The sequence below is a fragment of the Cyphellophora europaea genome (assembly GCF_000365145.1).
Source record: "Cyphellophora europaea CBS 101466 unplaced genomic scaffold supercont1.5, whole genome shotgun sequence".
Lineage (NCBI taxonomy): Eukaryota > Fungi > Ascomycota > Eurotiomycetes > Chaetothyriales > Cyphellophoraceae > Cyphellophora > Cyphellophora europaea.
The window spans coordinates 80443-106460 of NW_008481811.1; the positions used below are offsets into that span (position 1 = coordinate 80443).

At 53.7% G+C, this 26018-nt stretch overlaps 11 protein-coding genes across 11 annotated transcripts; 4 read left to right on the forward strand and 7 right to left on the reverse strand.

Moving 5' to 3' along the window:
* Positions 1-94: 94 nt before the first annotated feature.
* HMPREF1541_05304 (uncharacterized protein) lies at positions 95-867 on the forward strand (the record flags this gene model as incomplete). Its single annotated transcript, XM_008719645.1, has 2 exons — positions 95-300; positions 357-867. The coding sequence occupies 2 exons, from the start codon at positions 95-97 to the stop codon at positions 865-867; spliced, it is 717 nt and encodes a 238-aa protein (XP_008717867.1).
* Positions 868-1203: 336 nt separating this feature from the next.
* HMPREF1541_05305 (uncharacterized protein) lies at positions 1204-6498 on the reverse strand (the record flags this gene model as incomplete). Its single annotated transcript, XM_008719646.1, has 4 exons — positions 1204-3557; positions 4105-6274; positions 6330-6396; positions 6452-6498. 4 exons carry the CDS (start codon positions 6496-6498, stop codon positions 1204-1206), a joined length of 4638 nt encoding a protein of 1545 aa, XP_008717868.1.
* A 396-nt stretch (positions 6499-6894) lies between these two features.
* Positions 6895-7828, forward strand: HMPREF1541_05306 (NADH-ubiquinone oxidoreductase 30.4 kDa subunit, mitochondrial; the record flags this gene model as incomplete). Its single annotated transcript, XM_008719647.1, has 2 exons — positions 6895-7075; positions 7125-7828. The coding sequence occupies 2 exons, from the start codon at positions 6895-6897 to the stop codon at positions 7826-7828; spliced, it is 885 nt and encodes a 294-aa protein (XP_008717869.1).
* A 925-nt stretch (positions 7829-8753) lies between these two features.
* On the reverse strand, positions 8754-9690 carry HMPREF1541_05307 (uncharacterized protein; the record flags this gene model as incomplete). Its single annotated transcript, XM_008719648.1, has 3 exons — positions 8754-8949; positions 9010-9242; positions 9334-9690. The coding sequence occupies 3 exons, from the start codon at positions 9688-9690 to the stop codon at positions 8754-8756; spliced, it is 786 nt and encodes a 261-aa protein (XP_008717870.1).
* A 745-nt stretch (positions 9691-10435) lies between these two features.
* On the reverse strand, positions 10436-10862 carry HMPREF1541_05308 (uncharacterized protein; the record flags this gene model as incomplete). Its single annotated transcript, XM_008719649.1, has 2 exons — positions 10436-10593; positions 10655-10862. The coding sequence occupies 2 exons, from the start codon at positions 10860-10862 to the stop codon at positions 10436-10438; spliced, it is 366 nt and encodes a 121-aa protein (XP_008717871.1).
* A 1177-nt stretch (positions 10863-12039) lies between these two features.
* HMPREF1541_05309 (uncharacterized protein) lies at positions 12040-13558 on the reverse strand (the record flags this gene model as incomplete). Its single annotated transcript, XM_008719650.1, has 2 exons — positions 12040-12995; positions 13039-13558. The coding sequence occupies 2 exons, from the start codon at positions 13556-13558 to the stop codon at positions 12040-12042; spliced, it is 1476 nt and encodes a 491-aa protein (XP_008717872.1).
* Positions 13559-17048: 3490 nt separating this feature from the next.
* Positions 17049-17646, reverse strand: HMPREF1541_05310 (uncharacterized protein; the record flags this gene model as incomplete). Its single annotated transcript, XM_008719651.1, has 2 exons — positions 17049-17594; positions 17644-17646. 2 exons carry the CDS (start codon positions 17644-17646, stop codon positions 17049-17051), a joined length of 549 nt encoding a protein of 182 aa, XP_008717873.1.
* Positions 17647-18215: 569 nt separating this feature from the next.
* On the forward strand, positions 18216-18389 carry HMPREF1541_05311 (uncharacterized protein; the record flags this gene model as incomplete). Its single annotated transcript, XM_008719652.1, has 1 exon — positions 18216-18389. A coding segment is annotated over one exon (174 nt), but the record flags the coding sequence as incomplete, so codon positions are not given.
* Positions 18390-18789: 400 nt separating this feature from the next.
* HMPREF1541_05312 (ribosomal protein L14) lies at positions 18790-19336 on the reverse strand (the record flags this gene model as incomplete). The annotated part of the gene is made up of 4 exons (XM_008719653.1): positions 18790-18860; positions 18908-19132; positions 19184-19271; positions 19322-19336. The coding sequence occupies 4 exons, from the start codon at positions 19334-19336 to the stop codon at positions 18790-18792; spliced, it is 399 nt and encodes a 132-aa protein (XP_008717875.1).
* Positions 19337-19837: 501 nt separating this feature from the next.
* Positions 19838-22140, forward strand: HMPREF1541_05313 (uncharacterized protein; the record flags this gene model as incomplete). The annotated part of the gene is made up of 2 exons (XM_008719654.1): positions 19838-19942; positions 19993-22140. 2 exons carry the CDS (start codon positions 19838-19840, stop codon positions 22138-22140), a joined length of 2253 nt encoding a protein of 750 aa, XP_008717876.1.
* A 541-nt stretch (positions 22141-22681) lies between these two features.
* HMPREF1541_05314 (uncharacterized protein) lies at positions 22682-24672 on the reverse strand (the record flags this gene model as incomplete). The annotated part of the gene is made up of 5 exons (XM_008719655.1): positions 22682-23023; positions 23137-23460; positions 23530-24100; positions 24210-24305; positions 24359-24672. The coding sequence occupies 5 exons, from the start codon at positions 24670-24672 to the stop codon at positions 22682-22684; spliced, it is 1647 nt and encodes a 548-aa protein (XP_008717877.1).
* Between the last annotated feature and the right edge of the window lie 1346 nt (positions 24673-26018).

Below are 26018 nucleotides of genomic sequence, written 5' to 3' on the forward strand. Positions count from 1 at the left end.
CGTGCTGTCATTTTGGACCGCTGCTGTCTCTCCTTCACCCCACTCGCTTGCTGCCTACTGAGCTGCCAGTGTGCTTTCCACAACCTAGCCTAGCATGACAAACACCACGAACGGCATGCTTCCACCATTTTTAGACCATGTCATCGACTTTCCCGACGCATCATATGGACTGTTAGAGCCCATTACTGAGTTACGGAGTTGCCACGATGGTGTCCCTGCTGAAAGCCGCATCCTCTTCACTTGCCGGCAAACGAAACCCGAGGGCGAGACCGAGGATGCCATCATGAAAATAAAAGTCCAGTAAGTCGAGCTCGATCCGCGAGTATCGATGTTGTTTCCCCTTCTCACCCAAACAGGATACCCGGCGGTGACCGCCGACCAAGCAACGACCCCCAGCCCGGCCCCAGCACCACCACAGCCGAGGAGCTCAAGGTCTTAAAGGTCTTTGCGGACGCCCAAGCCTCATCTGTTCCACGGCTCCTGGCGTCTAAGCTCTCGCGGCAGGGCCCCTCGGGACCGTTGCCCGACGGCTACATTACCTACACGGTCATGACCAAGATGCCAGGCCAGCCCGTCTTCAACCAGAAGTACTGGGAGAAAAGCGACGCCGAGCGTACCGAGATAGGGGAGAAGTTTCTGCATGCTCTCCGGTCGGTGTATGCGTTGGGCATCGAGCCGGCGGACTGTGGGCTGCGAAATGTCATGTGGGACGCTGAGACCAAGACGTGCAGTATCATTGATTTTGAGATTTGGCGGGCCACGGATCAGTCAATTGGGGACGAGACCAAGGAGTTGCAGCGTTGGGGGCTAGCCAGGAGGCCGCCGTCCAAGGATTGGTGGGCCGAGTGGAATACGCAAGGTCGGTAGAGCGCCTGCAGGCAGCATAGGTAGATATTGGGTGTTTGTGAACACAAGGTGAATATAATTGCCACGAATATAGAGGTGACGCTCTGCTGTTCGCCAAAACCTTGGTGTCGCTTTCCAGTACCCAGCAATTTCGGTTAGATGCGTAAGCAGTATTATAGTATCAACAGTTCTTGGATATTCACAGTGCGTGGCTGCTATGCTCGTGGATATGCACAGGGAGGACACTATGTACAGCGGTAATAATACATCTCCCCATTCACCCATGACAACTTCGAGGTCGTCAAACATCCATATACCAATTGGCCCTCAGCCACTTTCACTTCTCGATCACCCTCCTCACAAGCTCTTTAACGTGCGGTCACGGAACTTGGCCACGTCTTTGTTGCCCTTGGCCATGGTCTTGTCCAATCGTTCCATCTCCCTGCGTGAAGCATCGACCTCGCGCTGCGTCTCCGCGATGCGTTTCTGGAGCTCCTCGTGGGTCATTGCGTGGAGGTTAACCTTGCGCTCGCGGGCGACGTTGGTGCTATGATCGAAGGCGTCCTCTTCATCATCGTCATCGTCGTAATCATCGTCCCCTTCCCAGACCTCCTCCTCATCATCGTACTCACCCGCTTCCAAGATCTCCTCCTCGGTCTCGTCTCCAGGGTCAACGTCATCGTCATCATCCCCTTCCTCGTACACCCAAATAACGCCCTTGCTCTCACCTCGACGCACAATTTCTTCTGGGCCGCCCTCCAGATTGATATTATCATCATTCTCAAGACGCGCCTCGAGAGCGTGCATGCCTCCAACGTCGTCTCCATATTCTTCGCGGTAGTACGCCCGGCGATCCTCGAGCTCAATGGCGCGGTCGGCTTCTTTGCTGGTGAGATGGCGCATCACTGTCCCGCTGGGCGTGATCAGGCAGTTCTTGAGCAGGTCTTCTTTCCCGTTGGCGGCCACCTCCTCGCCAATCTTGATATGACTGCCATCGAGCAGCTCACGCCGCTGGCTGCGTGGCACATAGACGTATCCGAAGGCACTAGTCGTGGTGTACCCATGCGCATCAAGGTATTCCTGGCCCTTGCGACTATCTCCAGGGAGCCTGTATTCTTTGGAAGTCAGACTGGGAGGATTGAGCAAGGGATGATCCTTGGTGATGTCGCCGTCAGCGAGAAGATGGCTGAAGATCTTGTCAAAAGATGCCGTCTTTTTCGCAAGTAGCGCTTGCATGGACGGAGCATTGGCTTTGGCGAGATCGGCATAAAAGTCGGCAACAGTGTACGATGTTTCGATAGGCTCACGTTCGGGCTCTAGCTCCGTCGGGGTCTCAGACTCAATGATAGCTGGCTCAGGAGTGACCTCAACTTTAGTCTTGGTAGCTTCTTGATTCTCGACTTGTTCTTGGATCTTTTCTTGAGACTCTTCCTTCTTCTTGGCATCGTTGGACGTCTTCGCTGAAGGTGGATCGTAGACCTTTTTGGTCTTTTCCTTCTTCTGTTTCTTCTGGCGGGATACGATAGGCCCGACCTCTTCAGTGGTCGGCGTGCCTTTGACAGGGCTCGGTGCAACGCTCCCGTCTGGGACCTGATCCGGGATTGGTTTCTTCTCCTTGGCCTTGGATTTTTCGCGACGCTCCTTCTTCAATTGATTCTTGCTCTTCACCCGTTCGGGTGCAGAGCCAACAATACTCCCGCCGGGAGGTGGAGTGCTAGACCGTGAGGCTACCTCCGACAACATCCTAGAGTGGGTGGTCGAGGTCGGGTGGGATTGCTCAGACATCGGCGTACTTGGTCTGCTATCCTTGTCTAGCCGTGGAGCGGAAGAGATCGAGTGCTGTCTCGAAGGAAGATGGGGGAAGTGATGAGGATCTTTGGTAGGTACAGTAACTGTGGATACTGGTGTAGATTTCTCTATGGTGGCAGAGGGAAGGACTTGTTCCACACCAGGTGTGACTGGCTTTGTCGTATTCGTCGTAGTCAAGCGAAGCGTCTTGGGTCGAGGACCCGGGACACGCTCACGCTCCGAAGTTGTGGTTGCAGGTGTTGATGCCCGGGGGCTCTCCGTTGCTGATGGCGTCACGATACTTTGGGCCTCTAGCGCTGTAGTTTGCGTAGGAGTTGTGGGCTTGTCCACGTCTGTCGACTTTGCAGCAATAGGAATGTCGATCTTCGTAGGTTTCTTTTGCCCGATCGAAGAAGCTTTCGCCGATGCTTTTGAGGGCGGTGTCTTGGCCGGCGACGTTGTTAACGCCTCGTTCTGGCCGCCAACGGGGTCCTTTTTGTCGGGGAGCGCAGGCTGGCGCATACGAGGCTTCGGAGATCCTAGACTGATGTCGCTGTTATTCATTTCGCCCCCTGAGCCTGTGATCACTTGATCGTTGGGAGCCTTGACTTCCTTGCCTCGGGTGACATCCTTCGAAGGTTTCGGTGTGCTGGTGCGAGGCGCGATGGGCAGGTCAGGAACAGCGGGGATGACTGTAGTTGAGACGATGCGCTGGATCTTTGAGTCCACTGGTGTACCCTTTCTGTCGGGGGTGGCAACACCACTTCCAGAGATCGAGCCAATTGGGGGCTGAACATGGGATTCGAAACCAGGAGGAACTCGGGGTGTCGACGATCTGCTCTGGAAAGATGACACCCTGGAGTGGAGGACTGATGGCTGTGTTTCCGTGCGGACAGGCAGAGGTGGGAAATTCTTGTCATGCACTATAACTCCAGTCAGCTTTGGCTCGAACTTAATTGTTCCAGATGAAGTAGATAAGCACGTTGATCTCCCAGGCGTGGCAGCGGCGGCAGGCAGTGTAAGCGGCGGTAGAGTGACGGGCTGACAGTGAAAGCTAGTGTACAGTAGAAATGGCTACATTGAAGGACACAAAAGCCTATTGTTCAAGAGTCCTGGTAGACATGTAAGAACTTGAACCGTGCTTTGCTGACTGCCCCTATAGATGCAGACAGGGAGGGTAACTAACATACATGCCGGTCGTCACCACTGGCGGAGAATGTCGAACGTGGACTCGAAGATATGCCGTAATTGTCGAGAACGAAACTCCTAGCTTTCACTTTGACCTCAAAGCTACTCGCCCGATGCCATTCGCTTAGGGGTTTCGAGTTTTGTAGCCCCCAACGCCAAACAGAACGCAAAACAAAAAGTCGCTAGTGATTGGGAGCCAAACTGTCGAGGTCGATCACCAGCCTCGAGCATACCCGCCGCCGCCGCCGTACATTGGATTCATGGGTTGCTGTTGGTACCCACCTTGGTTGCCTCCGCTGTAAAGCCCTTGCCCCTGTCCGGTGTTGCTTCCCTGGCCTTGGTGGATGCGGGCTTGGACAATGCTCGGATCCGCAAGATGCTCGACACCACCTCCTGAAGAGGAAGTGTTAGCATGTCTGTGCTTCTTCCCCTTCTTCCTCTGCTTGACGAGTCCCGGATCTTGGTACGCACCCGAATATTGGCCATACAGCGGGTTGAAGAGGCCGGGAGCAGGAGCAGGGGCGGACGATTGCGGAGGCGAACGCAGGGGGTTATCTTGCAAAGAGAGGAGCAACTCACGTTTAGCATCTGGACCTGCACCAGTCCCACTTCTTCCCCTCATGTGCAAATCTGTATTTGCGTCCTTGCCAGCGCCGAAGCCTGGATTGGTAAAATTCTGTCCGTGTGCAAACATACCTCCACCGCTGACGGGTGGTGTACCGGAGGCAGGTAAGCCAGGAGGCGGACCCTGGACGCCGCTAGAGTAGAAACCTTGTTGCTGTTGCTGTTGCTGCTGTTGTTGCTGCGACTGCTGCTGTCCTTGGAAGCGACTGCCACTAGGTTTTGTCTCGGAATTGAAATACCGTGAGCCATGACGCTGGTGACTTCTGATTTGGTCGTATTGGGCCTGGCTGAATTGAGGAGCGCTGCGGTCGAAATCGGACATTTCGAAAGCAGTATTCTGAGATGGAGGCTGGAGGCCAGGAGCTTGTTGCACATTGCCAGAAAGCAAAGCCATTTGTTGTCTCTGCTGTGGGGTCAAGCTGCGAGGGTTGAGGTTCATGGTAGCGAATTGTTCAGCCATGAATGCTGAACCAGCAGTGGGACGTCCGATAGCACCACGGGCTGATGAACTCCGAGGGTTGTCTTCTGGTTCACCCCCGAGTGCAAGGCTGCCTGCCCCCATGTTTTCATCATCCAGCGCATCTTCGGCAGCAGACTTGGCTTGTGCCTCGAGCTTAGTCTTAGCATCGGATTCTAGGCGGGCTCGCTCGGCCTCCTCCTTGTCTTGCATAGCCCGACGTTTGGCACCTCCGTAAGGGTCGATCAGGCAAGGGAAGTCCTTCAGCCTTTCCTTTTCTTCATCACTCAGGCAGGCGTCACTGAACACGAATTGGAACGGACGGGAGCTCGTCTCCAGCAGATGGTCAAAAAGAGCTTGTATCGGGTCACTTGATGGGGCCTTGGACTTGGCGCGAGTGGGAGGCAGACTGCTCCGGGCTATCGATTTGCTGGGTTCGGACACAGGCTGAGCAGCGGCAGTTTGCTTGCCCTTGGCTTCTGGATTTTGTGGCTGGGTTTGTGAAGTAGGTGCAGTGTGGGCAAGACGTGGGCTAGGTGTGTCTCGGCTTGTAGACTGGCTCGTCCGTCGAACTTTTGCTGCACTCGGGGCATTGGCCCAGCTAGCACTTGATGGCAGTGCTGAGGCATCAGTGCTGTCCTTGTGACCCTCGGAATCTTTGCTGCCTTGACGGGCCATGGGCTGCGAGGATATTGAATGGGTAGTGGACTCTGGACGAGGAGGCGGGACCATGATGGTCGCAGACTTTGGTTTCGGTGCATGTGCTTCACCTTGCAGAGAGCTTGTTTGTCCGTCCTCGCCAGCGTCGTGCAAGAAGCTGCAATTCTTGTTCTGGCAAGTCTCGCCACGGAGGAAAGCAGAGCAATATTTGGTGGTGCCGAACTGAGCGCGGAGCATGCGGTCGCCATTCATTGAGCCATCGACAGTCTGAATGCACAGAGCGGCGTCTTCTTTTCGGGCGTACGTCACATACACGCCAACACCTTGATTTGGAGCGCCAGGTTTGGCCTTACTGACCACAATCTTGTCGATGTCACCATACTGACCGAAGTATTCGGGACCGCGGAGTGTCTGGAGTAAAGCTGACTCGTCCTTGGTCTGAGGGACAAGACCAATCACATAAACCAGATTTTGTTGTTTCACTCGTACTCCAGCTAAGTTTCGCCGACTTGAAGTCTCGACTTCGCGCTTTTCAGTTTCTTTGCGCCTGGCAGCTATTTGCTTTTTGTTCTTATTTGCCTGGTCGGCCTTGAATTCTTCAGCGGTCGGAATCTTGTATTGAATCGTCTTTTCATCATAAGGCCGTCTGCAATTGGGGCAAGTGCTCTTCTCGTATGTGGTTTTGAGAGAGTTGAAGCAGAATTGACATATCTGCGGGAGTGGTCAGCGATAAAGCAGCAAAGAGTGAATATGCTGTTTCACGTACTTGGTAGCCACATGGACATGGTCTGAAGTTCTTGTCAGAAAGGTCGAACTCTTCAATACAGAGAGGACTGCGCAACAAGTCAGTAACCAATCTTGAAGACACAGCATGGGTTCGCAACGTACCAGGTATCCTCCTCGTCGTCTATGACCGTATCTTGAGATCGACTCATGATTACTCGGATGTGTCAAGGCTGTCTGTAACACCTTCAACTCCTTCACCACTAAGTACAAGATGCAGTTGTTCTCCATGCACTGAACAGGGAAAATGGCGCACTCGGATTGAGTAAGATGCAACTGCAAGGCAATTCAAGATGACTACTAGGATACAGGGTGTTTAAAATATTGAAGAAGCAGAGGCTGCGCGGTAGCGAGATGGTGGCAGTTTGATGGCGATGACTTTGGTCGATGCTGGCATCAAATCGCGCCGCCGCGCCTTGCCTTATTGGGCGGTAGCTCGGTCACGTGGGCACCATCGCTTCGCCGCATCTTCGGAGCTCTATGACACTTGGAGTATATCTTTCCATGACAGCTGAGCGGCGATGCGTTAACAACACCTGCTCCCTACAATGTCGACGCCCCAAGCCATGCTGCGTCTGGGTAGCAAGAAGGCGCTGAGCGCTGCTGCTCGCCCTGCCCGGAACACCGCTTTGCGCTCCTTCAGCACATCCACCCCTCGCGCAGCTGGGGAAGACCAACGCACTGCTAAACCAGATCTGCTGTCTGAGTTGCGCAAGGCTCCAAGACCTCGTGAGCGCACCCTGCAGAGCTGCCAGAATCTTTGCTAACATCTATGCAGCTATGGGACAGCTCTCCGCCCCCGTCGTGGACGAATCCTCCAAACACAGAGAGAAGTCTCTACCTCTCCATCAGTACGGCCAGTACTTGATGTCATGTATGCCCAAATACATCCAGCAGTTTTCGGTCTGGAAAGATGAGCTCTGCATCTATATCACACCCACCGGCGTCTTGCCCGTTTTCTCGTTTCTTAAGAACCATACGGCTGCGGAATACACTATGGTAGCGGATATCACAGCGGTCGACTTTCCCACCAAAGACTATCGCTTTGAGATCGTCTACAACTTGCTTTCTGTCCGACACAATAGCAGGATACGCGTGAAGACATACGCTGACGAAGCCACGCCTGTCCCATCTATCACGCCGCTCTACGACGGTGCCAACTGGTATGAACGCGAAGTCTATGACCTGTTTGGCGTCTTCTTCACCGGCCATCCCGATCTCAGACGCATTATGACGGACTATGGCTTTGATGGTCACCCTTTGCGCAAGGACTTCCCACTCACTGGCTACACCGAAATTCGGTATGATGAAGAGAAGAAACGCATTGTGGTGGAGCCACTGGAAATGAGCCAAGCTTGGAGGAACTTTGAGGGCGGCTCCAGCGCATGGGAGCAAGTCGGTGTCGGTACCAACCAGACTCCAGAGCAGTTCAAGCTGCCTACTCCCCCTCCTGAGCCGAAGAAGGAAGAGGAGAAGAAGTAACGCGAATTCGACATGGAGCTGAACGATGGCTTGAGGAGAAGATGTACTTATAGCACGCCCTCAAAGCCACCTAGACAGCAAGCAATTGAAATGTTTCTTAAAGACAAGCTCTTTCGGCGAGCACTCTTTCCCAGTCTTAGGAGCTCCAACTCCAGCCAGTGACCACGAATTGTAGTCATATTCTACTGCAAATGGTTGACTTGAGAATTGGTCTTTTGCACGCAGCCCACCCTACTCCTGGCCCCTCACGTCACCGACATTGAAAGATCATGTGAGAAGCCCATCTCATCTTGGTGCGGCGATTCGTCCCCGTCAACCACCTGGGTTTCCTTGGTGAATCGGGCTCCCACCTCCAATCGGCAGACCATATATTTCGTGGCCTGGACATATGAACGACGCGTACGCCTGTTGTCGCCTATCTCTGAGGCAGGCCTTCAGATATAGGCAGACAAAGAGGGTAAACATGACCACGCCGATGAATGTCCAGGCAATTTTCGCTGCCTTCGCCCTGGAGAATGTTCTCTGGTCGAGAAACCAGCCGCTCACAGATTCGTCAACGTCTGGACGGTCGCTGGGGTCAGAGATGCTAGCACACGGCTTTGGACAGAAAGTAGCGGGTTACTTATATGCCTTGATATGTTTTGTCCCAATTGAGAGCGGTCAACGCAGGTATCAACAGGTAAATCCGTTGCTCTTTAAGGGGCCTCCACGGTTTCTTGAGCTCTAGAAGTGTTGCAGTCTCCTTAATGGGCTTTGCGCAATTGGACACCACAGTGCCGTCCCATCAAATCGCTTTGTGACGAGAAGGACTAAGCAGAGCCAGGGGTAATTGGCGAGGCGTTGCAGAGCAATGAGCACCGAGTAGGTCGCATATCCCACTTGACCTGTCTGGTACACAAATGATAGGTGTGCCACACGCCGTCCTCTAACGTCCAATTACTCCGCCATCTACCACGATCTCCTCGCCGGTAATGAAGTCACTTGCGTGGCTTGCTAAGAACGCCACAACGCCCTTCAAGTCATCCGGCATGCCCCATCTGCGCATACTAGTTCTTCCTTTCACATACGCACTGAAATCCTCATTCTCGTGTAGATGCTTGCTCATGGGCGTCTGAATGAAACTGCATCAATGTCAACCTCCTGTTTGCCTCAAGAGTGGTAAATACTTTCTTAGAACTCACCCTGGACTAACAGCATTGACCTGAATGCCTTCCCTCGCCCACTCGTTGCTCAGGCCACGCACCATCTGCCGCACGAAGGCTTTACTGGCCGCATACACGCAGATGTCTTCCTGTGCCAGAGTGGCCGCCATACTGGTGATGTGGATGATCTTCCCCGGATGGTGTAACGACACGAGGCGACGGCCAAAGTGCTGGGAAATGATGTAGGGGGCACGAACGTTTAGATCGATGACCTACCAGCATTGCAAAAGCATGTCAGTTGATATCATGGGTGGCAGCGAAAGATCGGAGGATTGCTATAGTGGAAGGGAGGTACTAGCAGACATTATTCATCGTTTCGCTACTCGTCTCGAGAACGGGCGAATTGTGCGTGATGCCCGCCATATGAAGCAGGACATCAGGCACGATGCCGGCCTCCCAGATGCGGGTGAACGTCTGCTGAATATCGGTCTCGGACTTGAGATTACAATCGAAGGCCTGAAAGCTGCGGCCGTGTCTCTCGATGGCGGCCTTTAGGGTGGAACTCTGCGGGTCGCCTGGAACCTGCAGGGAGACAATGTCGGCGCCCATCTCGGCTAGCGCGGGGACGACGCTGAGGCCTATACCGCCTGTCGCGCCTGTCACAATGGCTGTGCTGCCGTCTAATGAAAAGAGGGAGGCCATGGTGTCGCGGGTAGACATGGTTGTGGGGCAGTTGCTCTTGTTCGGTAGATGCGGCGTTTACTCTTGCTGGAAGGATGCATGCCCTGGCAAGACTCGAGCGTCTCTCTACAGTCCCTTCACAGGCATTATAGAGCAGCATATATACCTTGGAGGTGGTGTCCCTTGTAGCCGAGTGTGGCGCTCCAGATCCCGGTTTGGGAAACGCACGCGCCGTTCTGGTTTCAACCTCCGCAGTGCTGTCCAATTAAAGAGAAGATCGCCGAATGCAGCATCCTAGCAGGTTGTCAGCATGTTGGCAAGAAAGTCGAAGAGGTTTTTCATCTTTGGGAACCGCATGCACCCGATCTGACCGTGTGTGTGCAGGCTTCTCGTGCGGTCATGCAGCTCTAGGTTGTCGCCTTTCCATGGCCAAGGCTTTCACTGCCTGACCTGTGCAAAGGTCTTGTTCTCTGACTGGGTCCGTAAGCCTGGCGGTGCATAACTCGAAAAGCACGCTGGGTAGGGTTCTGATCGTAGGCCATGACAGAGACCAAGTGGGAAGAGAGTTGCTGGCAGTAACAGGTAGATTCGAAGTGCATAAATGCTGAGAGTGGTCCAGACCAATAGCCTGCCGCATCTAGAGCTGCTCAACTTCACAGAACTATCCGCCTGGACTATGTACCAATCGCTGCTGCGTCGGAATATCCCATTCATCGACACATGATGCTTGCTCTTCGCCCTAGCTCCGGTGCGCCTTAGACCGTGCACCTTCGCCGCACGAGGCTTAGTTGACAGTCGCATCCGCCAAGCTCTGGATGATGTTCGCTCCATCAAACAACCCACCATTCCCAGCGATTGCTCGGCATAGCGAGTTTCCACGCTCAATCACACTGTCATCGCACTCGAGTCCCGACTCCTCGACACAGCTCAGCGATCCGCCGCCTTTTTCGATTGTTAGTCACGATTGCAACAGATTACCTGGGAGGAAGAGCGCGTCACTTACAGTCATTGCCGCCAGGAACGCAACGGCCAGTTGCGCCGGATGCGGCGGTGCAAGTGTCCTGCTTCAGCGAAGTGTTGGCCACGCAGCAGTCGCCAGTGGGGACTGGGCGGTTTTGGTTCTGGGGCTCGCGGACCTGAACGGCGATGGCGGATACGAGAGGGGAGAGAGCAGCGAGGCTGGGGAAGGCGGCGGAGATAGAGATCTGCATTTTTGTAGATGGGGCAACAGAAGTTGACTGGGTGGTTTTGAGGAAGTGAGAATCGAAGACTTGGAGGTCCGGCCGGCGGAATGAGGCAAGGAGATCGTTGTGTTGAGGTGGGGGGTCGAGATGATGGTGAGCACTGCTGGAGAATCGAGCATAATGTGGGATCGTCGACTGAGATATATATCACCTCTAGCCACAGGCGAGCCATCACAGCTGCGTTTACCTGTCCATAGCTCTGTGCGCATTTGCGACCGACCTGAAGCTGTATAGTGAGACTCAGGCTGCCGCATCATGACATGAGACTCGGACGGCGACACGTGGGGAAGCTTCATGTTGTTTCTAAAGCCATTTTAGCCGGATCTCCAGTCCACGATCTTCAGACACGCCTTCGAGTCGTGCCTAGCGAGCCAAAGACAGAAGCCCGTTAGAGAGCCTCGAGGCGATGATGGAGACGAGGGAGCTCGTTGCGAAGTGTGAGAGAGGCTGACCCCTGATCTTGGCAGCCCATTACAGGACCCACTTTTGTCTGATATCCTACCCCTATGGCTCCGGTTTTGTGCCGGTAGGTGTCTGACGAACAGCTATCTTCTCGCGGTACATAGAATGTGCCTAGGCAGAGCCGCAATAGCATACTCGCGTCGTAGTTGAGGAAGGGAGGGACAGATATGCTAGCCGTGTTGCTGTTATTAAGATCCCACGATACACAGGTTACCAAGCAGCTGCCATCAGTTTCAGTCCTGGAAAACTCAAGGGATCTTGCTTGGTGCAACCCAGCGTCTCTCACAGCACCTCGACTCCGGGCTTGATCGGCTAAAGCTGATCGATCTCGAAACGAGGAGCTAGCTTCGCTTAAGTTGGGGTATCCTGATACATGACTCGGGCCTGGGAAGCCGTTTCAACAACGTACAGATGAGTGCGGGTTCGGATAGGCGACTTTTGAGATCGGACGACGAGGCCACTCAGCGACAACTGCTGTGCTGCTGTCCTGTGGCTTGGCCTCTGTTCAGTATCGCACAACCACCACTCGGACTCCCCTTATGTGGATTCAGATAAAGCAGCGAGGTGCTTGGGTCTGCGAATGCATATGCTATCCCATGAGGTCATGGTCCGCTGCTGAGCGCTAGGTTTCACTCATATGAAGTGTGTTGCTTAGACCCCTGGCTGCCGCTACATTTTATGCTCAAGAGCTTAACTTTCGTGCTTTGACCTTGAGGTGTCCAAACGTTGCGACCACGAACGCGTCGTGCCACTCCATATCGGCCTCAGTAGTCTCGAATGCCTCCAGCTGGAAACGGCGGAACAGGAAGGCGAACGTATAGTACAGCTCTGCCCACGCCAAGTTCTGCCCGATACAGCCTCTGCTCCCTCGGCTGAAGGGCATGAAGTACTTCTCCATACTCGCTGCTTGCTCACGATCAAGCCATCGTTCGGGCAGGAACTTCTCAGGTTCTGCAAAGTAGGCTGGATGCTGATGATATATGTAGCAGGACATACTGAGCGCAGTGCCGCCTGGAAGTCGATATCCAGCAAGCTCAGCACCTGCTGGCGGGACCATGCGAGGCAATTTGCCCGGCACGCCATAAGATAGGCGTAGCGACTCTTTGATCACCGCAGTGAGATATTCAAGCGACTCAAGTGAAGACCACGTGAGCGATACATCAGTGCTGTCGGGTATGGCCGACTTGAGCTCTTTCCGGAGCTGTTCCATGACTGAAGGATCTTGGAGGAGATACCATGTGCCTGTGACTAGCGTATGGGCTGTGGTATCGGTGCCTGCTGTGAATATCGTAAAAGCATCAGCAGCGAGAACCTTGTCATTGAAAACAGGCTGATGTTTTTTAAGGTCTGGGTGCAGCGCAGTACGAAAGACTGATGGAGTCTGCTGAGCTGAAGTCTCTTTCCTCAACTCAACGACTCTTTTGTGACATCCGTCGAGGTTACTGAATGCTGCACGAAGGCCTGGAATCGATTTTAACCAAGGCCGGGGAACTCTTCCTGCTAGATCAACCAGCGAGGTTGCGAGAGTTGGTATGTAGCCTGTTTGAGTTGCCGAGAAATCGAAGAACCTCTCAAGATCTTCCAGCATCTGATACTTAAAAGTCCGGCGATTGTAAAGCCCCAAAAGGTTTGTCGTAACTATACCGCATGATGGTGTCTGCCACGAGACAACGATAGCCACGGCTCAGATCGATCGCATCATTGTTTGCTGCCATCTCGTCGATCCTTTGCAGAAAGACTTGTAGATGGTCTCGAATGAAGGGCTCGAGATTCTTGACCGCATTGCGTGAAAAGTAGGGTGAATAGAGGTCCCGATGTGGTTTTGCCTCCCTGACATGCAGCTTATTGAAGAAGCCTCCTCGTAATATTGGAACACTATAGAGAGCCGGGTCACGATAAAACTTGGTGCCAATCTGGAATACTTGGTTGTACGCATCAATATCGAGGATGTGTACATGGTTTGGCTCGATTCGGACGACGGGCCCGTACTGCTGGTGCCATTTAGCGAAATTCTTGATGTAAGAAGACGCGGGTCGCCAGTCCCAAAACATTGCATAGAACTTGGTCATGGCTGCAAGTTTTGGGCCTGGTATATGCGCCAAAGGGTGAAGGGTTATTCGGTAGATCCAGGTGCCAAAGAGCATCACAACGCCAACAATCAATGTCGCCAGCGCGACCCGGACCATGACGTCGACGAACATTCTGTATCTCAATCACTGGGTATTGGGCAATGATTTGAAGCCCGTATAAAGTCCAAGGGTGAGGCGCAATCAAAGGGAGTTGTTCTAGGTGTATTGAAGTAGCCGTGAATAGGGATAAAGCTATCACTACCGGACATCAAAATCGCGATCTCCGCCTTATTATGCTATGGCCCCCAGTCTTGTCGGAGTTGCAGTTTTAGGACATTTGCTGCGCAGGAGGCCTGAATAGGAAAGCGATTCATAGTGTGCTTACACTGCAGCCGTTGAGTAGGCCGACGTTACTAAGCGCGTATTCGTCAAAGGTCTCCGGCCAATCGTGGTCCAGCCTTTGTGCTACCGCGGAGTAACGATTGCCTGGGGTGCCTGCGGTGTAGCACAAGAGCATGCATCTCGGCGAAGGTGCTTGATTGGTCGTGCCATGCGCAACGGCAGCATTCAAATAATACATACAACCATACGGAATCTACCACTAAGGTTCGACCTCAAGTCAACTTGAAGAACGCTAGGATCGTTGCCTGATCTGCGACAACACTGCGCTACTAGTATCTCTGCTACGCGCCTCTTCAGAGTTGTTCATGCGTGTAAGCATTCAGCGATCAAGAATGATGAGGGGCCATATTGTGGTCATCGTCCCACTCTGGGTTGTAGACCGTCCCGTGCATTTCATATTGCTGTGTACAAGCTATTGGCTGGCCCCCCTCCCAAGGTGTCTGATGGCTAATATATTAGTAGGTATATGAATCTCTATGAGATATTCAGCTTGTCCCGTGAGCGAAAAGGGGGGTTTGGCAATGTTGGCATGTTGAGTGACACGTCCGTTGCTATAAGAGAAAAGGGCCGAACAGTTTGGTAGTATCTGTCTTGCTGCAGCATCTCAAGATTGCAAGGTGCCCAAGGAGAACGGAGTTAAGTTCAACACAGAAACGTCCGCAGTGTACAGTGGACGAAAAGCAAGTGATATTGATATGCCACACCAAGCTGAATGGCGAGGCTCTCGTTAGTCGATCAGAATTGAGGATCCTACGCATGATTATATGTCTGGCCACGCTTCAAGGCGGTATCTAAGGATGGCTTCATGCACAAAGCGAGTTGCCGTGTCATCCACATAACATGTAGACGGCATGGCACGTCTCTTCCCATTATTGTTTTTCAAGAATGAATTTCATGATTGGAAAAGGCTGAGACGAGTACTCGTTTTCCAAGCGCGAGTACCATATCTGAGTATGATTTGAACTTCGCTGTGTTTCCACTCAATGCATCGTCAAACACACTGCAATCACAAGCCAAGGTGTGTCCCATTGGGGGTGTGCAAGACTGACGTGAAGCCTTTGCGTACTACCAGTGGAGGCTTCGTGATGTAAATTTCCTGTGAGCTTAGGGAAGCCTCCCATGAATTTTGTTGACGTCTGATATCCGTGGATCAGGTTCACATATGGCTAATGATTATATTACCCTTCGGCGACTATTCTTTCAGCGTATGGGCACAGAGAGCGGCATCAAGTCACTCTGCAGTGCAGAGAAGTCAATGTGAATTTTCAATGTACTTCCAGTTCTATACTTGACGTAATTCGGGCTGTTCCCATCTGTCTATTTACAGGAAACCTCCCTACGGAGGGGAAAACCTGTTTCACAACTCAGGCGGCCTCCATTCTCCGACCATGCATTTTGTCTCTGTATCGCCAGAATGGGAGAACACTTGTAGACCTCCGAATGACAAAGATCATAAAGCCTCTTGAAACCGTTAGTCCGGGTGCCAGAGCAGTCGACGAGTTTGAGGCTTCGTACCTTCGAGCCATACACGTACTTCAACGGTCACAGTCAGAATGATTCTCAAGGCTGTCTCCGATGCAGTCGGCACAGAGCAATCGAAACTGGGTTAGGGCCTCTGAGATGCTATCGGCGTCGCAGTCGTCGCCGTTGAGAACCCCACCCGCGATGCGGCCACAAGCGTTGGCTGTACATTCATCGACCTGTTCTCCGTCCTCGACGCATTTGCAAGCCTGGGCAACTGAGACTGCGCTGGCGGCAATGAGGACGAGCTTGAGGAAATGCATGTTGTCAGGTATTGATTCACAGAGGCAGGATGCGGTGCAAGGATTGGATGTTCGCTGATCAGATAATGTGGAAAAGGGAGCTTGGTGTCGCTATGGCAAAAAAGAAGGAAGAGCAGCATTCCTCTTGCTCATTTATGTACCTTCGTCACTGGCACTCACCCAGACATCCATTGACGCTCTCGACATCTCGTCCGGCACTTGATTGTAGGCCTGATCCATTCGTGGATCTTACGTTGCTAGCCTTGATGCCAGCTCGCGTTCCATCCCGTTCCTCAGGCTCTACAGATGACTTAATCTAGTGGTCAGGAATGGACACTTCGTCGTTTGATCCTATAGCATTTGGTTAGCTGGAACAACCAGCACCTTGGCCGACGTCTTGCATCATGCCTTACAGCATTGAAGCTTCGTTATGCTCGAGCTCCACTGAGTGCGCTGCCGAAGGCCACCACTATAGCTAGACGGCGTCTGTGACACACCTTCCAGGCCATACACGCTACTCCAACCCTTTTGAGAACGGATGGATATGTTTTCAATGTCTTAGACCATACTCCACGGAGCTAAAAGTCTGCATGTCAGGTGCTCCTGTGTTCTGTAGATCCTTATTCGACCCCACCCCTTTGTTGTTCTCCCTTTAGGGGGTCGTAAATTTTGCTCACATCAGGCATTGTTGGCCCCTTTCTCTGGGTTCCTCTCGGTCTATGCTGGATTGTGATGTAGCACGCCTTGTGTAGATCCGCGTAAGGTCTCTCGTGGAGCAAGGTGAGCACAGCCATGCTGCGTCCATGAACTTGTGCGGCGCCCGGATTTCGGTGCGAAGCTCGCGCAGGCAGATGGAAAGCAACTTGGCAACACACACTGAAGCGACACAGGCAAGGCTTACTATGATTCGACTCGGGTATATCATTCTCGTCGTGTATTCTCATTGGTCAGCGTCTTCTGCCGCCAAGAACTTGATAGAGCACCTTAGGCGAGTCACGGTACTATAGGCGGAAGTCGCCTAGAACATACCAAATTTGTAGCAAGCGGGAGCCTTGATCGATGAAAATAGTAAACCAGGGAGATTGGTGGGAACGAGCTGGCGCAAAACGCGCTTCGTTGGTCACCAAGCATCTACGAAGCAGTCACGCAGTCATGTGCCAGGCTCGAATGCATTTTGTAATAGCCGCAATCGCCGCATTCTTAAAGGGATTCATGGGTATTCGATAGCTGAGCTGATTGTTCTCATCGATTAAAAGTACGGTGAGACGAGATACGTTGGTCATCCTCGATCTTTTCGATGCACCAAGCGCTCGCAACGGAGTCTTGTCTCTGCCGCTTCAGGCAATGCTCACAAAACCTGACAAACATGGACTTTTAGTTAATTCAATGTCTGGTCTTCCTGGGGACAGACATGCCACCAGAGTTAACTACTGGATCCTGCCTTGAGTCAGCGCGAATCATGCATTGCCTAGGTCGAGAACAAACCGTTGAATGAGATGCAGCCCCGAGGCAGTCTCAACGATGCCACTCATCTCGCCCGGCTTAAGGGCGAAAGCAGCGTCTTCAAATTCCTTCTGCATTTGACCCTTGCCGAACAGGCCCAAGTCGCCCCTCTTGCGAGCGCTGGTACAATCGGACTCGGAGACGGCCAGGTCGCCAAGGGTAGTCTGATTCGAGTTGATCTGCTGTTCGTAGCCCTGTAAGATTTTCATGGCCTCTTCTTTGGACCGCGTGATGTTCTGCTCTTTCCAGCTTGAAGGCCGCCGGCTGCCATTGTGCTTAACGAGTAGATGGGCGGCACGAATCTTGCCATCGCCTGCGGAGCCATCGACTCGGGTTGAGGACGCACTATGGTGCTGAGCCATATAGATCTTGAGCTTTTCGGTGTCGGCATCCTCGGGCGGCTCCCATCGCGACTCGTGAGACTTGGAGTTGAAGTAGTATGGAAGATTCTTGGAATTGGAGTGTCGCACCTCCCAGTCGGGAGGAAGGCCTGTGTCGGACTGCGGGTTATGAGTTGATGGTGCGGATAGTGGGGACGGCGGAACTGACCATATGTGATATGAGGTGTGACTACACTATTACCAGGTTGCAACGCAACAAGTCGATCAAATGTGTGCTGCAAGGTACAGACAGATGATGTAGTCTTCTAGTGGGGTAGAAGAAGTGTCGCCGATCGCTTGGTTGGTTGAGAGGGGTGACCGGGACTTAGAACCAACAGCCTTGCCGCCCGCAATTCAGCATTCAGCCCGGCTAATTAATGCCAAGATATTGCTCCGCATAAGGAAGGTGCGGCGAGTCGCGAACAAGTGCAGGAACGAAGGTGGGAACCTTCGCAGCGCCATTACACAATCTTGATCACCGAGGTGGGCACTGATCTCCTCTCGCATCGCAGCAGCACGAGCCTACATCGACCCGGCGTCCGTAGACAGAGTCACGCTTACTGTCAATATCCTACAGCGAAGTCGAAAGCACCACCACCGCCGCTACCAACATGTCAAACGCTGCCTCACCTGCGCCTGAGGGCGACTTCGTGAACCCGACTGTTGTATTCAAGTTCTGTCAAGAGTGGTAGGCTCCCCCGTAAGATGATCCTCTGGCAGTCGCTCCTAACTACCGATAGCTCGAATCTCTTATATCCCAAAGAGGACGCCTCGACCCGCACTCTCTCATTCGTATGTAAAGCGTGCCACCATATCGAAGCTGGTGAACCAGCTTGCACCTTTCGGAAAGAATTTGGATCCAACGTGACCGAGACGGCTGGCGTCACCACTGATGTCGCCAACGACCCAACCGTACATTGCCACGCCCATGTTCTTGATGATACGCCTTGCTGACCCGTTCAACAGCTCCCTCGAAGCGCCACCACGTGCCCCAAGTGCAAAGAGAAGGACGCCGTATACTTCCAGTCGCAGCAGCGAGGTGGCGACACAGGCATGGTAAGTAGCTCCCAATCCCTGGCAAATCAACAAGGACTGAACGATGTAGAAACTCTACTACGTATGCCTGAGCTGCAGTTTCGTCTTTACGAAATCGTGACATTTTAACGACAACTTTGAGGAACGAATCTGCATGGGTCAAGGCGTTTTCACGGCAAAAACGATGCGGTGAGCTTTGGAGTGGCCATGAATGAATTCTATACATTTTGATACCCAGCGCCATGCTGCTATGCATGTCTTTTGATACACATCCAAGCTGTTATACATGCATCGGAGCAAGGGAAAGAATCTTTGACCATTGCTTTTTTCGTAATTCGGCTCCGACAACACCTGAGAGAATGTTAGATGGCTTCTAGTTGAGGAAGGACCGATCATACTTGTTAATCTGGATCCGATAGGGTCGCCATTCTTGTTGATCAATACGCAGGCATTGTCGTCGAATCTGATCAAGCTGCCATCATTCCTCTGTTCCTCTTTCCGCGCGCGCACTACTACGGCGTGTCGGATGTCGCCTCGTCGAACTTTGTTCGAGATGCTGAGGCCGCCAGAGCTGCCTTCACCGAAGGACCGTTGTTTTTGTACGACCACTATTATTCTGTCGCCTGCACATCGTCAATGAACATCTGATGAGCGATTACTCCAGCATGACCAACCAATTCTTGCCGCTTGTCTCTTCTTCCGCATTACCGCAACACACTCGACGATGGCGGCTCCTGAGTTGTCGATACAGTTAAGCATCGTCTGCACATATGTTAGTGAAGCACAGCTTGACTTGTGACAGTGTTCCGAACCTTTAGTTGTATCATCGTGGCAGCATGACCAGGCTCGCAGCAGCTGATGGCAGCGAGATGGACTCGCTCGGTTCTGGATGTTCGAATTAGATGCGCCAGAAATCAACCGCGGGAGTACCCGCTTGCCACGCGCTGATTGGCGGTTGGATGTTATGTCGAGCGCTCTGGGTCGACCGCTGCAACTCTACCCTGACCCTCGCTCAGCTGTCACTCTTTCTTCTCCCCTCGGTTTTCAGGGCGTTCAGGATGTCTGGCCTCGCTCATGCGACAAAGAAGTCGCTGACTGCAGTGCTGTAATCTGCCAGACCTCATCGCAGATTTCCAGTAGGGCCGGAGCTCGGCATTCAAAATCCACGCGCGTTCCCCTCTGCGATCGCATCGCCTGTCACTTCTCCCAGCCTCCCCGGAGGACGCGCTCCTACTTCCGCATTGCCTCACAATCGTTTGAATAACTACATGTTCCCATAACACCTGTCGTTCTCGCTGTCAACGTTGCGCCTGTCAACCCATCGCACCATGGGTCGCAAGATCAAAGCCAAAGATGGCCCTCTGAAGCAGCCGCTAACCCTTGCTGAGTTGGCTGGTCACGACGACGTCTGTTCTGATGTTATGATTGATAATGTATGCTGGCGCTGTCGCGATCTATCAGCGCGTGCTCTGACCTCTTCTAGGCATTTTACAAGTTCAAAATTCGCAAGTACCGGCCGAAACACATCCCCGTCCGTGGCATCAAGGAGGAACAGATCCCCCAGATCCTCTTGCAGCATGTGATTGTCGGCAAAGATCCTGTGGCCGCAGAAAAGATTTTGCTCGGCCTGCCGGGACTGAAACGGTATCAGAACACCCTCAAAAACAAGTCTCAAAAAGAACACTTCATCGCCCATCTTCGCAAGTACATTCTGATGTACCAAACCGATTGTGCTTGGGAGGTATCCAGTACGAATCGCTATACTGTTACTACCTACGAAGCGGCTGTCACTGCTCGCAAGCGGATCCGGCAAGGAGAGGTCATCAAGTACCTGACAGGCACTCTAGTTCCTCTGACCACCGAGGAGTCTCTTGACCTGGACATCACCAACCGGAATTTCAGTATCGTGGTCAATAATCGGAAGAAAAGCGACCAGATGTTCTTGGGCCCAGCCCGCTTCGCCAACCATGATTGCGACTCCAATGCACGTTTACAGATGGAAGGCGTTGATAGTATGAGAGTTGTCGCAACGCGAAACATTGCTATCGGAGAGGAGATAACGGTGTCATACGGCGACAGTTACTTTGGCCCTGACAATGTCGAGTGCCTATGCTCGACTTGCGAGGCCAATGTGCACAACGGGTGGACCTCCAAGGCCGCCTTCACTCAGCCGGAAAGTGGCTCCTCCACACCCATTCCACAGCTACCGACCAACTCGCTCAGCAAGAAAAGGAAACGAGACGATTCCCTCTCAACATTACCTCGTTCTGTGAAGAAGGCCAAGTCCGTGGCATCGCCATCGAAGCTCCAATATTCTTGGACTCCCCCTAGCACATCCGAGTCTGAGGTTGCGATAGACGAGCTCGAGGGGCGCGGCTCGGCAGTCCCACGTGCTGCATCCAGAGGCGTATCTGAAGATCGCTCGGCCACCCCTCAGCGTGACTTCAAAGGTCGATTCCTATCATCACCTACGGCCACGACAGGCGAGCCAAGCAACAGCCGAGGTAGCAAGCGCGCCTCAAGCAAAAGGCGGGCTTCCGTTCCCCTGACTCCTTCCACCACTTCGCCTTCGAGCCAGGAGTCGGAGACCGACAACAGTAGTGAGCAAACGTACGTGCAACCTGTCACGATCAAAGTTGAGCATGTCGAGAAAGTTGTCCTCGAGAACGACGAGCCGACAGATGCTGCGGCAGACACGATTGAGGTTGTTGCGGCCTCGACATTGGCATCTACACAGCAGAACAACACACCACTTCCGAATGGCAACAACGTGTTTACTCCCGCAGCGTCTGAACCAACTCTGACGTCTCCGCCGTCATCAATGACGAAACTCACTATGACTAAGGTGTCCACGGTTGCGTCTATCGAGCCTACCTTGAACCTTGGCGAGATTCCACCCCACCCAGGAATCATTCCTTCCATAGAAAAGCCGGTCGCCTCGACTCCACCAGTTCGCGCGACTCTCTCAGTTCACCCAGTCGCTGACACTATCCGCGTCCCTGGCGACTACGTCCTCACGCGCCGGCTACTCGCTCAACCGCACGATCGATGGGTGCGATGTCAGAACGAACGCTGCCACGGCTACTTCCTCCAGGCCAACGGGTACCAGACCCGGCGTGAATGTCCCCGGTGCGAGCGGCACAGCATGCTCTACGGGTTCCCTTGGCCCAAAACAGACCCAGATCCCCGCACGCTCCTTGCACGACAGCAGGGTGTGCGCAAGAAGGATGCGGCAGCCTTGGCGGCGCAGTTCTCGGCCTACCGTAGGCAGGGCAGATCCGGAAAGGGCACGTGGGTGGAGGGCGGTGGCGACGAGGAGGAGCGCGTCATGGACCATCGGACGATCCATCGCTTTGTGGGGCCAGAGGAGGAGCGGGAATTGACGCGCAAGGGCCTTCTCATTGCGGCTGAGACAGCGAGGAAGATGGGAGAGGATGACCTACAGGGCCTGCGGGCGTTAGACGGCAGCGGAAGAAGGGACACGAGTGAGGGTCAAGACGGACGAGAGGGAACAGACGAGACTCTCGTGAGCGAATTTCTCCGCGAGGAAGGCGTCGATGGAGAGGGGAGACGGCGCAGCGGACGCATCGTTGAGAGCAGAGTCTACGTCAATGTCGATATGAAGCGGTGAGAAGCGCCATGGCGGCAGCTGCCTGGTGATAACTGGGGACGCGACTTGAACTCTCTGAACGTACGCGATGATTTGGTTTCCGTTCCGGGCACTTTGGGTCTTTCAGCGGCATCTGGGATGTGTGGTCAAATGCATACTATGGCGCTATTTGCTGGAGGGGGGAACAGGCATGGTTCATCTCGCAGGACCGGGCATTGGTCTATCACTCTGAGGATGCGGCACGGGGTATGAAGGGATTGATCAGATGTCGATAATGCAATAGCACTTTCCACACGCAGCGGAACTGGCTCTCGTTTAGGTTCTCTGCACGGTGCTTCGGCCGACTTCTGCTGATGGGCGCGAGTGCTGCCCATGCATGCCAGTCGACCGGCCTCGCCTCAACCTTTTGTTGTGAATTGATGCTTTTGGCAGCATGATTCAAGACTTGGCCAGGCATCCTATTTTTGCGAAGTAGCACCGATCAACTTACCGTTGCACCCGTCCTCAGTTGTCAGCGCTGATTCTGCTCGCCACGGACTGCCGCCCGTCCTTCTTCTTACTGTCACACAAGCTCCAACTCCAGCCTCAACATCGGCGCCTCCACCCCCTCAGGCACCACGTACGTGAAGTTCCAGAATTCAAAGTCGTTGATCGGCTCGTCCGCGCCACCGTTACGACCGCCGTACGTCACGTTGTAAGTCGAGGAGGAGCTGCCGTCCACACCGAAATTCGTCATTATATTGGCGCGCAGGCCTACAAGATCCGCCCACGAGGACACGGTCGGCTGCCGCTTGAACGGCGAGACGATGAGGCTGAAGATCGAGGAGGCGTTGCCGCGTGGGTAAGAGAGTGTGAGGCTGTAGGGGGAGACGGTGGCTGTGAGGGAGGGCTCGGTGGCGTACCACTTTGACGAGGACGGGGCACATGTCAGTAGACTACGCTGCCAGCGGGAGAGCTAAGGCAGGGGAAGAAGTGGGAGCGCTACACGTGGACGGATAGAAATGGATGCGAACGTACAGAAATGAAGCCAATCCCGCCATCGCCGGTATCCCACTGCACGGCCGCCGGACTGAACTGGCTGGGGTTACTGACGGCGCCGCCGACGACGGTCTGCTCGAAGCTTTCGGCACCGATGCTGATGCCGTCAGCCAGCCAGGCCGAGATGTTGCGCGGCACCAGGTCCCAGGGAGGGGAGAAGGCGGAGCTGTTGAATGTGTGCTCGCCGGCAAAGGTTGTGAGTTTGGGCAGCACCTCGGTGGGGATGAGGGCGGTGTGGAAGTCTGCTAGGACCGCGAATAATGGGCCCCATGCGTAGTCGGCGGAGTGGGAGAGGACTTGGGGCTTTTGGTGAAATTGATCAGCTTGCGATATTTGGGGACGTGATGACCTATGACGGAAGACAGGACTTACATAACGCGGAAGCCCAGCAGCCTCTTTGCCCACCTCGGGCACGACCCAGAACCACAGCGCCAACAAGCTCAGGTAGCGACGCATGTCGAAGCCGTAGGCGCGGTCCCAGGGTCCCGCCATGTTCTTCAGCCCGGCGTGCCATAGCTGGCCCACGGCTCGCCAGGTCTCGGCGATCATGACCTTGCCCTCCTGGTGCATGAAGTGATCCTCTGGCAGGTATTTCACCCACATGGTCAGCGCGAAAAGTGACACGCCCGTGTAGGTGCCCGAGTTGAACTCGGCGAGCGTGTTGGCGCGTGAGAAGAGGTCGATGATCTCGTGTGCTTCCGTCTCACCTGCCGCGGTTAGGTTGCTGGCGTTTTGGCTCAGGCCTACGTAGATTGAGGTGAAGGCGCGCATGATTGCCGGGTTACTGTATGAGGGATACAGGTTGTCCGAGTCGACGCCGCCAACGCGGTAGGTGTCGCCTACGGCGGTGAGGTAGAGGGAGGATTCGATCGCGGAGATGGTTTCTGGGCTGAGGAGCGCAGGGAACTCTTCGAGGATCATGATGAAGGTCGTGCCTACGAATCTGGTGCGGTCAGTGGTGCTGCTGGCTAGGCAGAGGATAAATAGTATCTCAGGGGGAGAATACTGCGCTTAGGGCTCCGGCATACAGAGCTCGTTCGGATGATACTCACCCTCGCCAATTCGGATCCCAGCTATTGTAGATGGAGGACGGATATGCTGAGACGCCAACCGCGGGCTCCTCCGGGAATTTCTGATAGTCACCATACCTATACCATGGTAAGCGAGGTGTGCGTACTCGCCACCAGAGATCCGGTCTCACCACTGCTGCGACTCGTTCCGAAACTGGCCAGAGATGATGTTGTTGACGATCTTCTCGGCCTGCTGGACATTATCGTCTTCGTTACGTGCTAAGAGTCCCAACGCGTACCATGCTGACGAGCGAGTCTCATGGTCGAGCGCTGTCTGGGCGCTCAGGTCGTAAAGGTAGCCTGCCTCGGTGTCGTAAAACGTGTCCATCCAGCTCATGGACTCGCTGAAGAGCTCTTGGGCGTTGCTGGGCAGTGAGTCAACATAAGATGCACGAGCAACAGCAGCCATAGCCAGAAAGTGGGATGCAGCTTGTAACGGCCTCATGTTTGGTGTGGCGCTGGTCGATCAGTTCACCGTGAGCCGGCTTGAGGAAGGAAAGTGGCAGGACCACAGATGGTCATCGTGTAATGCCCCGAGCCAAGGCTGGGAGATCGTGCAATTGGAGAAGTACATTGAAGCTTCATAACGCCGCATTTCCACCATTCGATCTACCGAAGTAACCCAAGGTGTAGGGTATGCAGATCGCTACGACGGCGGGGCCAGAGCGGAGTGTTTCCGCCGCTTGTTGAGAAACTATCTACACAGTCCTCAAAACGAGAGAGAGCAGTACGCCATCAATGATGACCAGATGACTACCTGCAGCCGGGCAGAAGCCACGAAGCAAAGATGAGCTCCTCGAAGAGATGAAGTCGGGCTAGGGTTCACACTGCTGCCAAGACAAGCCTAGCGGGGCTTTGATCGAACCTCCTCGCCCAGCAGGTGGTGGTGAGTCTTCTGCTCGCACTGTACAGCGTTTTGAAAAGGACTCCAAGAATATGCGCACCCTGTGTAAAACTCTTCTGCTGTAACATTGAAGTAGGTTTTATCGAAGTATATCACCAAATCAGGAACACAATCTTCGAAATATAAATGTGGCATAAGATTTGGACATCAGGCTCGTGGAGACATACATTTTGTAGTGTCCATGGGTTGAACTTCAACTATCACCGTGGGGTGGTTGGCCATCCGTGAGCACGCGAATGATCATCAGAAAGTATCAAACATTCGACCTATCATATGAAAAATGACCTAGGTGTTTTTGGAGGAGCGTACCTCGTACAATAGCTGGTCCTGGTAATGGTGCTTCAGCCCGACCTGGTTTGAATTTGAAAACGTTGCAGAATGCGCACCAACACACTTCGGATCGGCCCGCACGTGCCTGAGATTGGAAAGAACCAACGTCGCTGTCTTGTGTGTCTATGTCGAGGTGTGTCGGCTTACGCCGTTGGGATCCGTGCGTGATCGAACGAGGTGACCCACTTCACCCTTTGAGCTGCAGCCTCGTCGCCTGCATAAGGCGACAACCCCCGGACCTGCGGCACGATTCCATGTCAAGAGAATCATGATTCCGGCGTTCGACCCGTGGTCAGAGGATCCAGATATCTCATGGGCAGCTCTAGCAGGGAAGCATTTGAGAACAGTTCTCGCAGAGTAGCGTGACCTTGAGGACCTCAGAAGTGGACATTCACGAGTCATCGAATCGTGTTGATGGGGTTCTGGAAAGGGGACGAACTGATGCTACTTCGATAGTTTCTGCCGGCGAGCACAAAGCTGTCGAAGGTTCTGTGCCTCCGTCACTAACACAGCGGAACAACTTTCAAACTCGCCTTTTACGCTGGGCGTGATTCCTG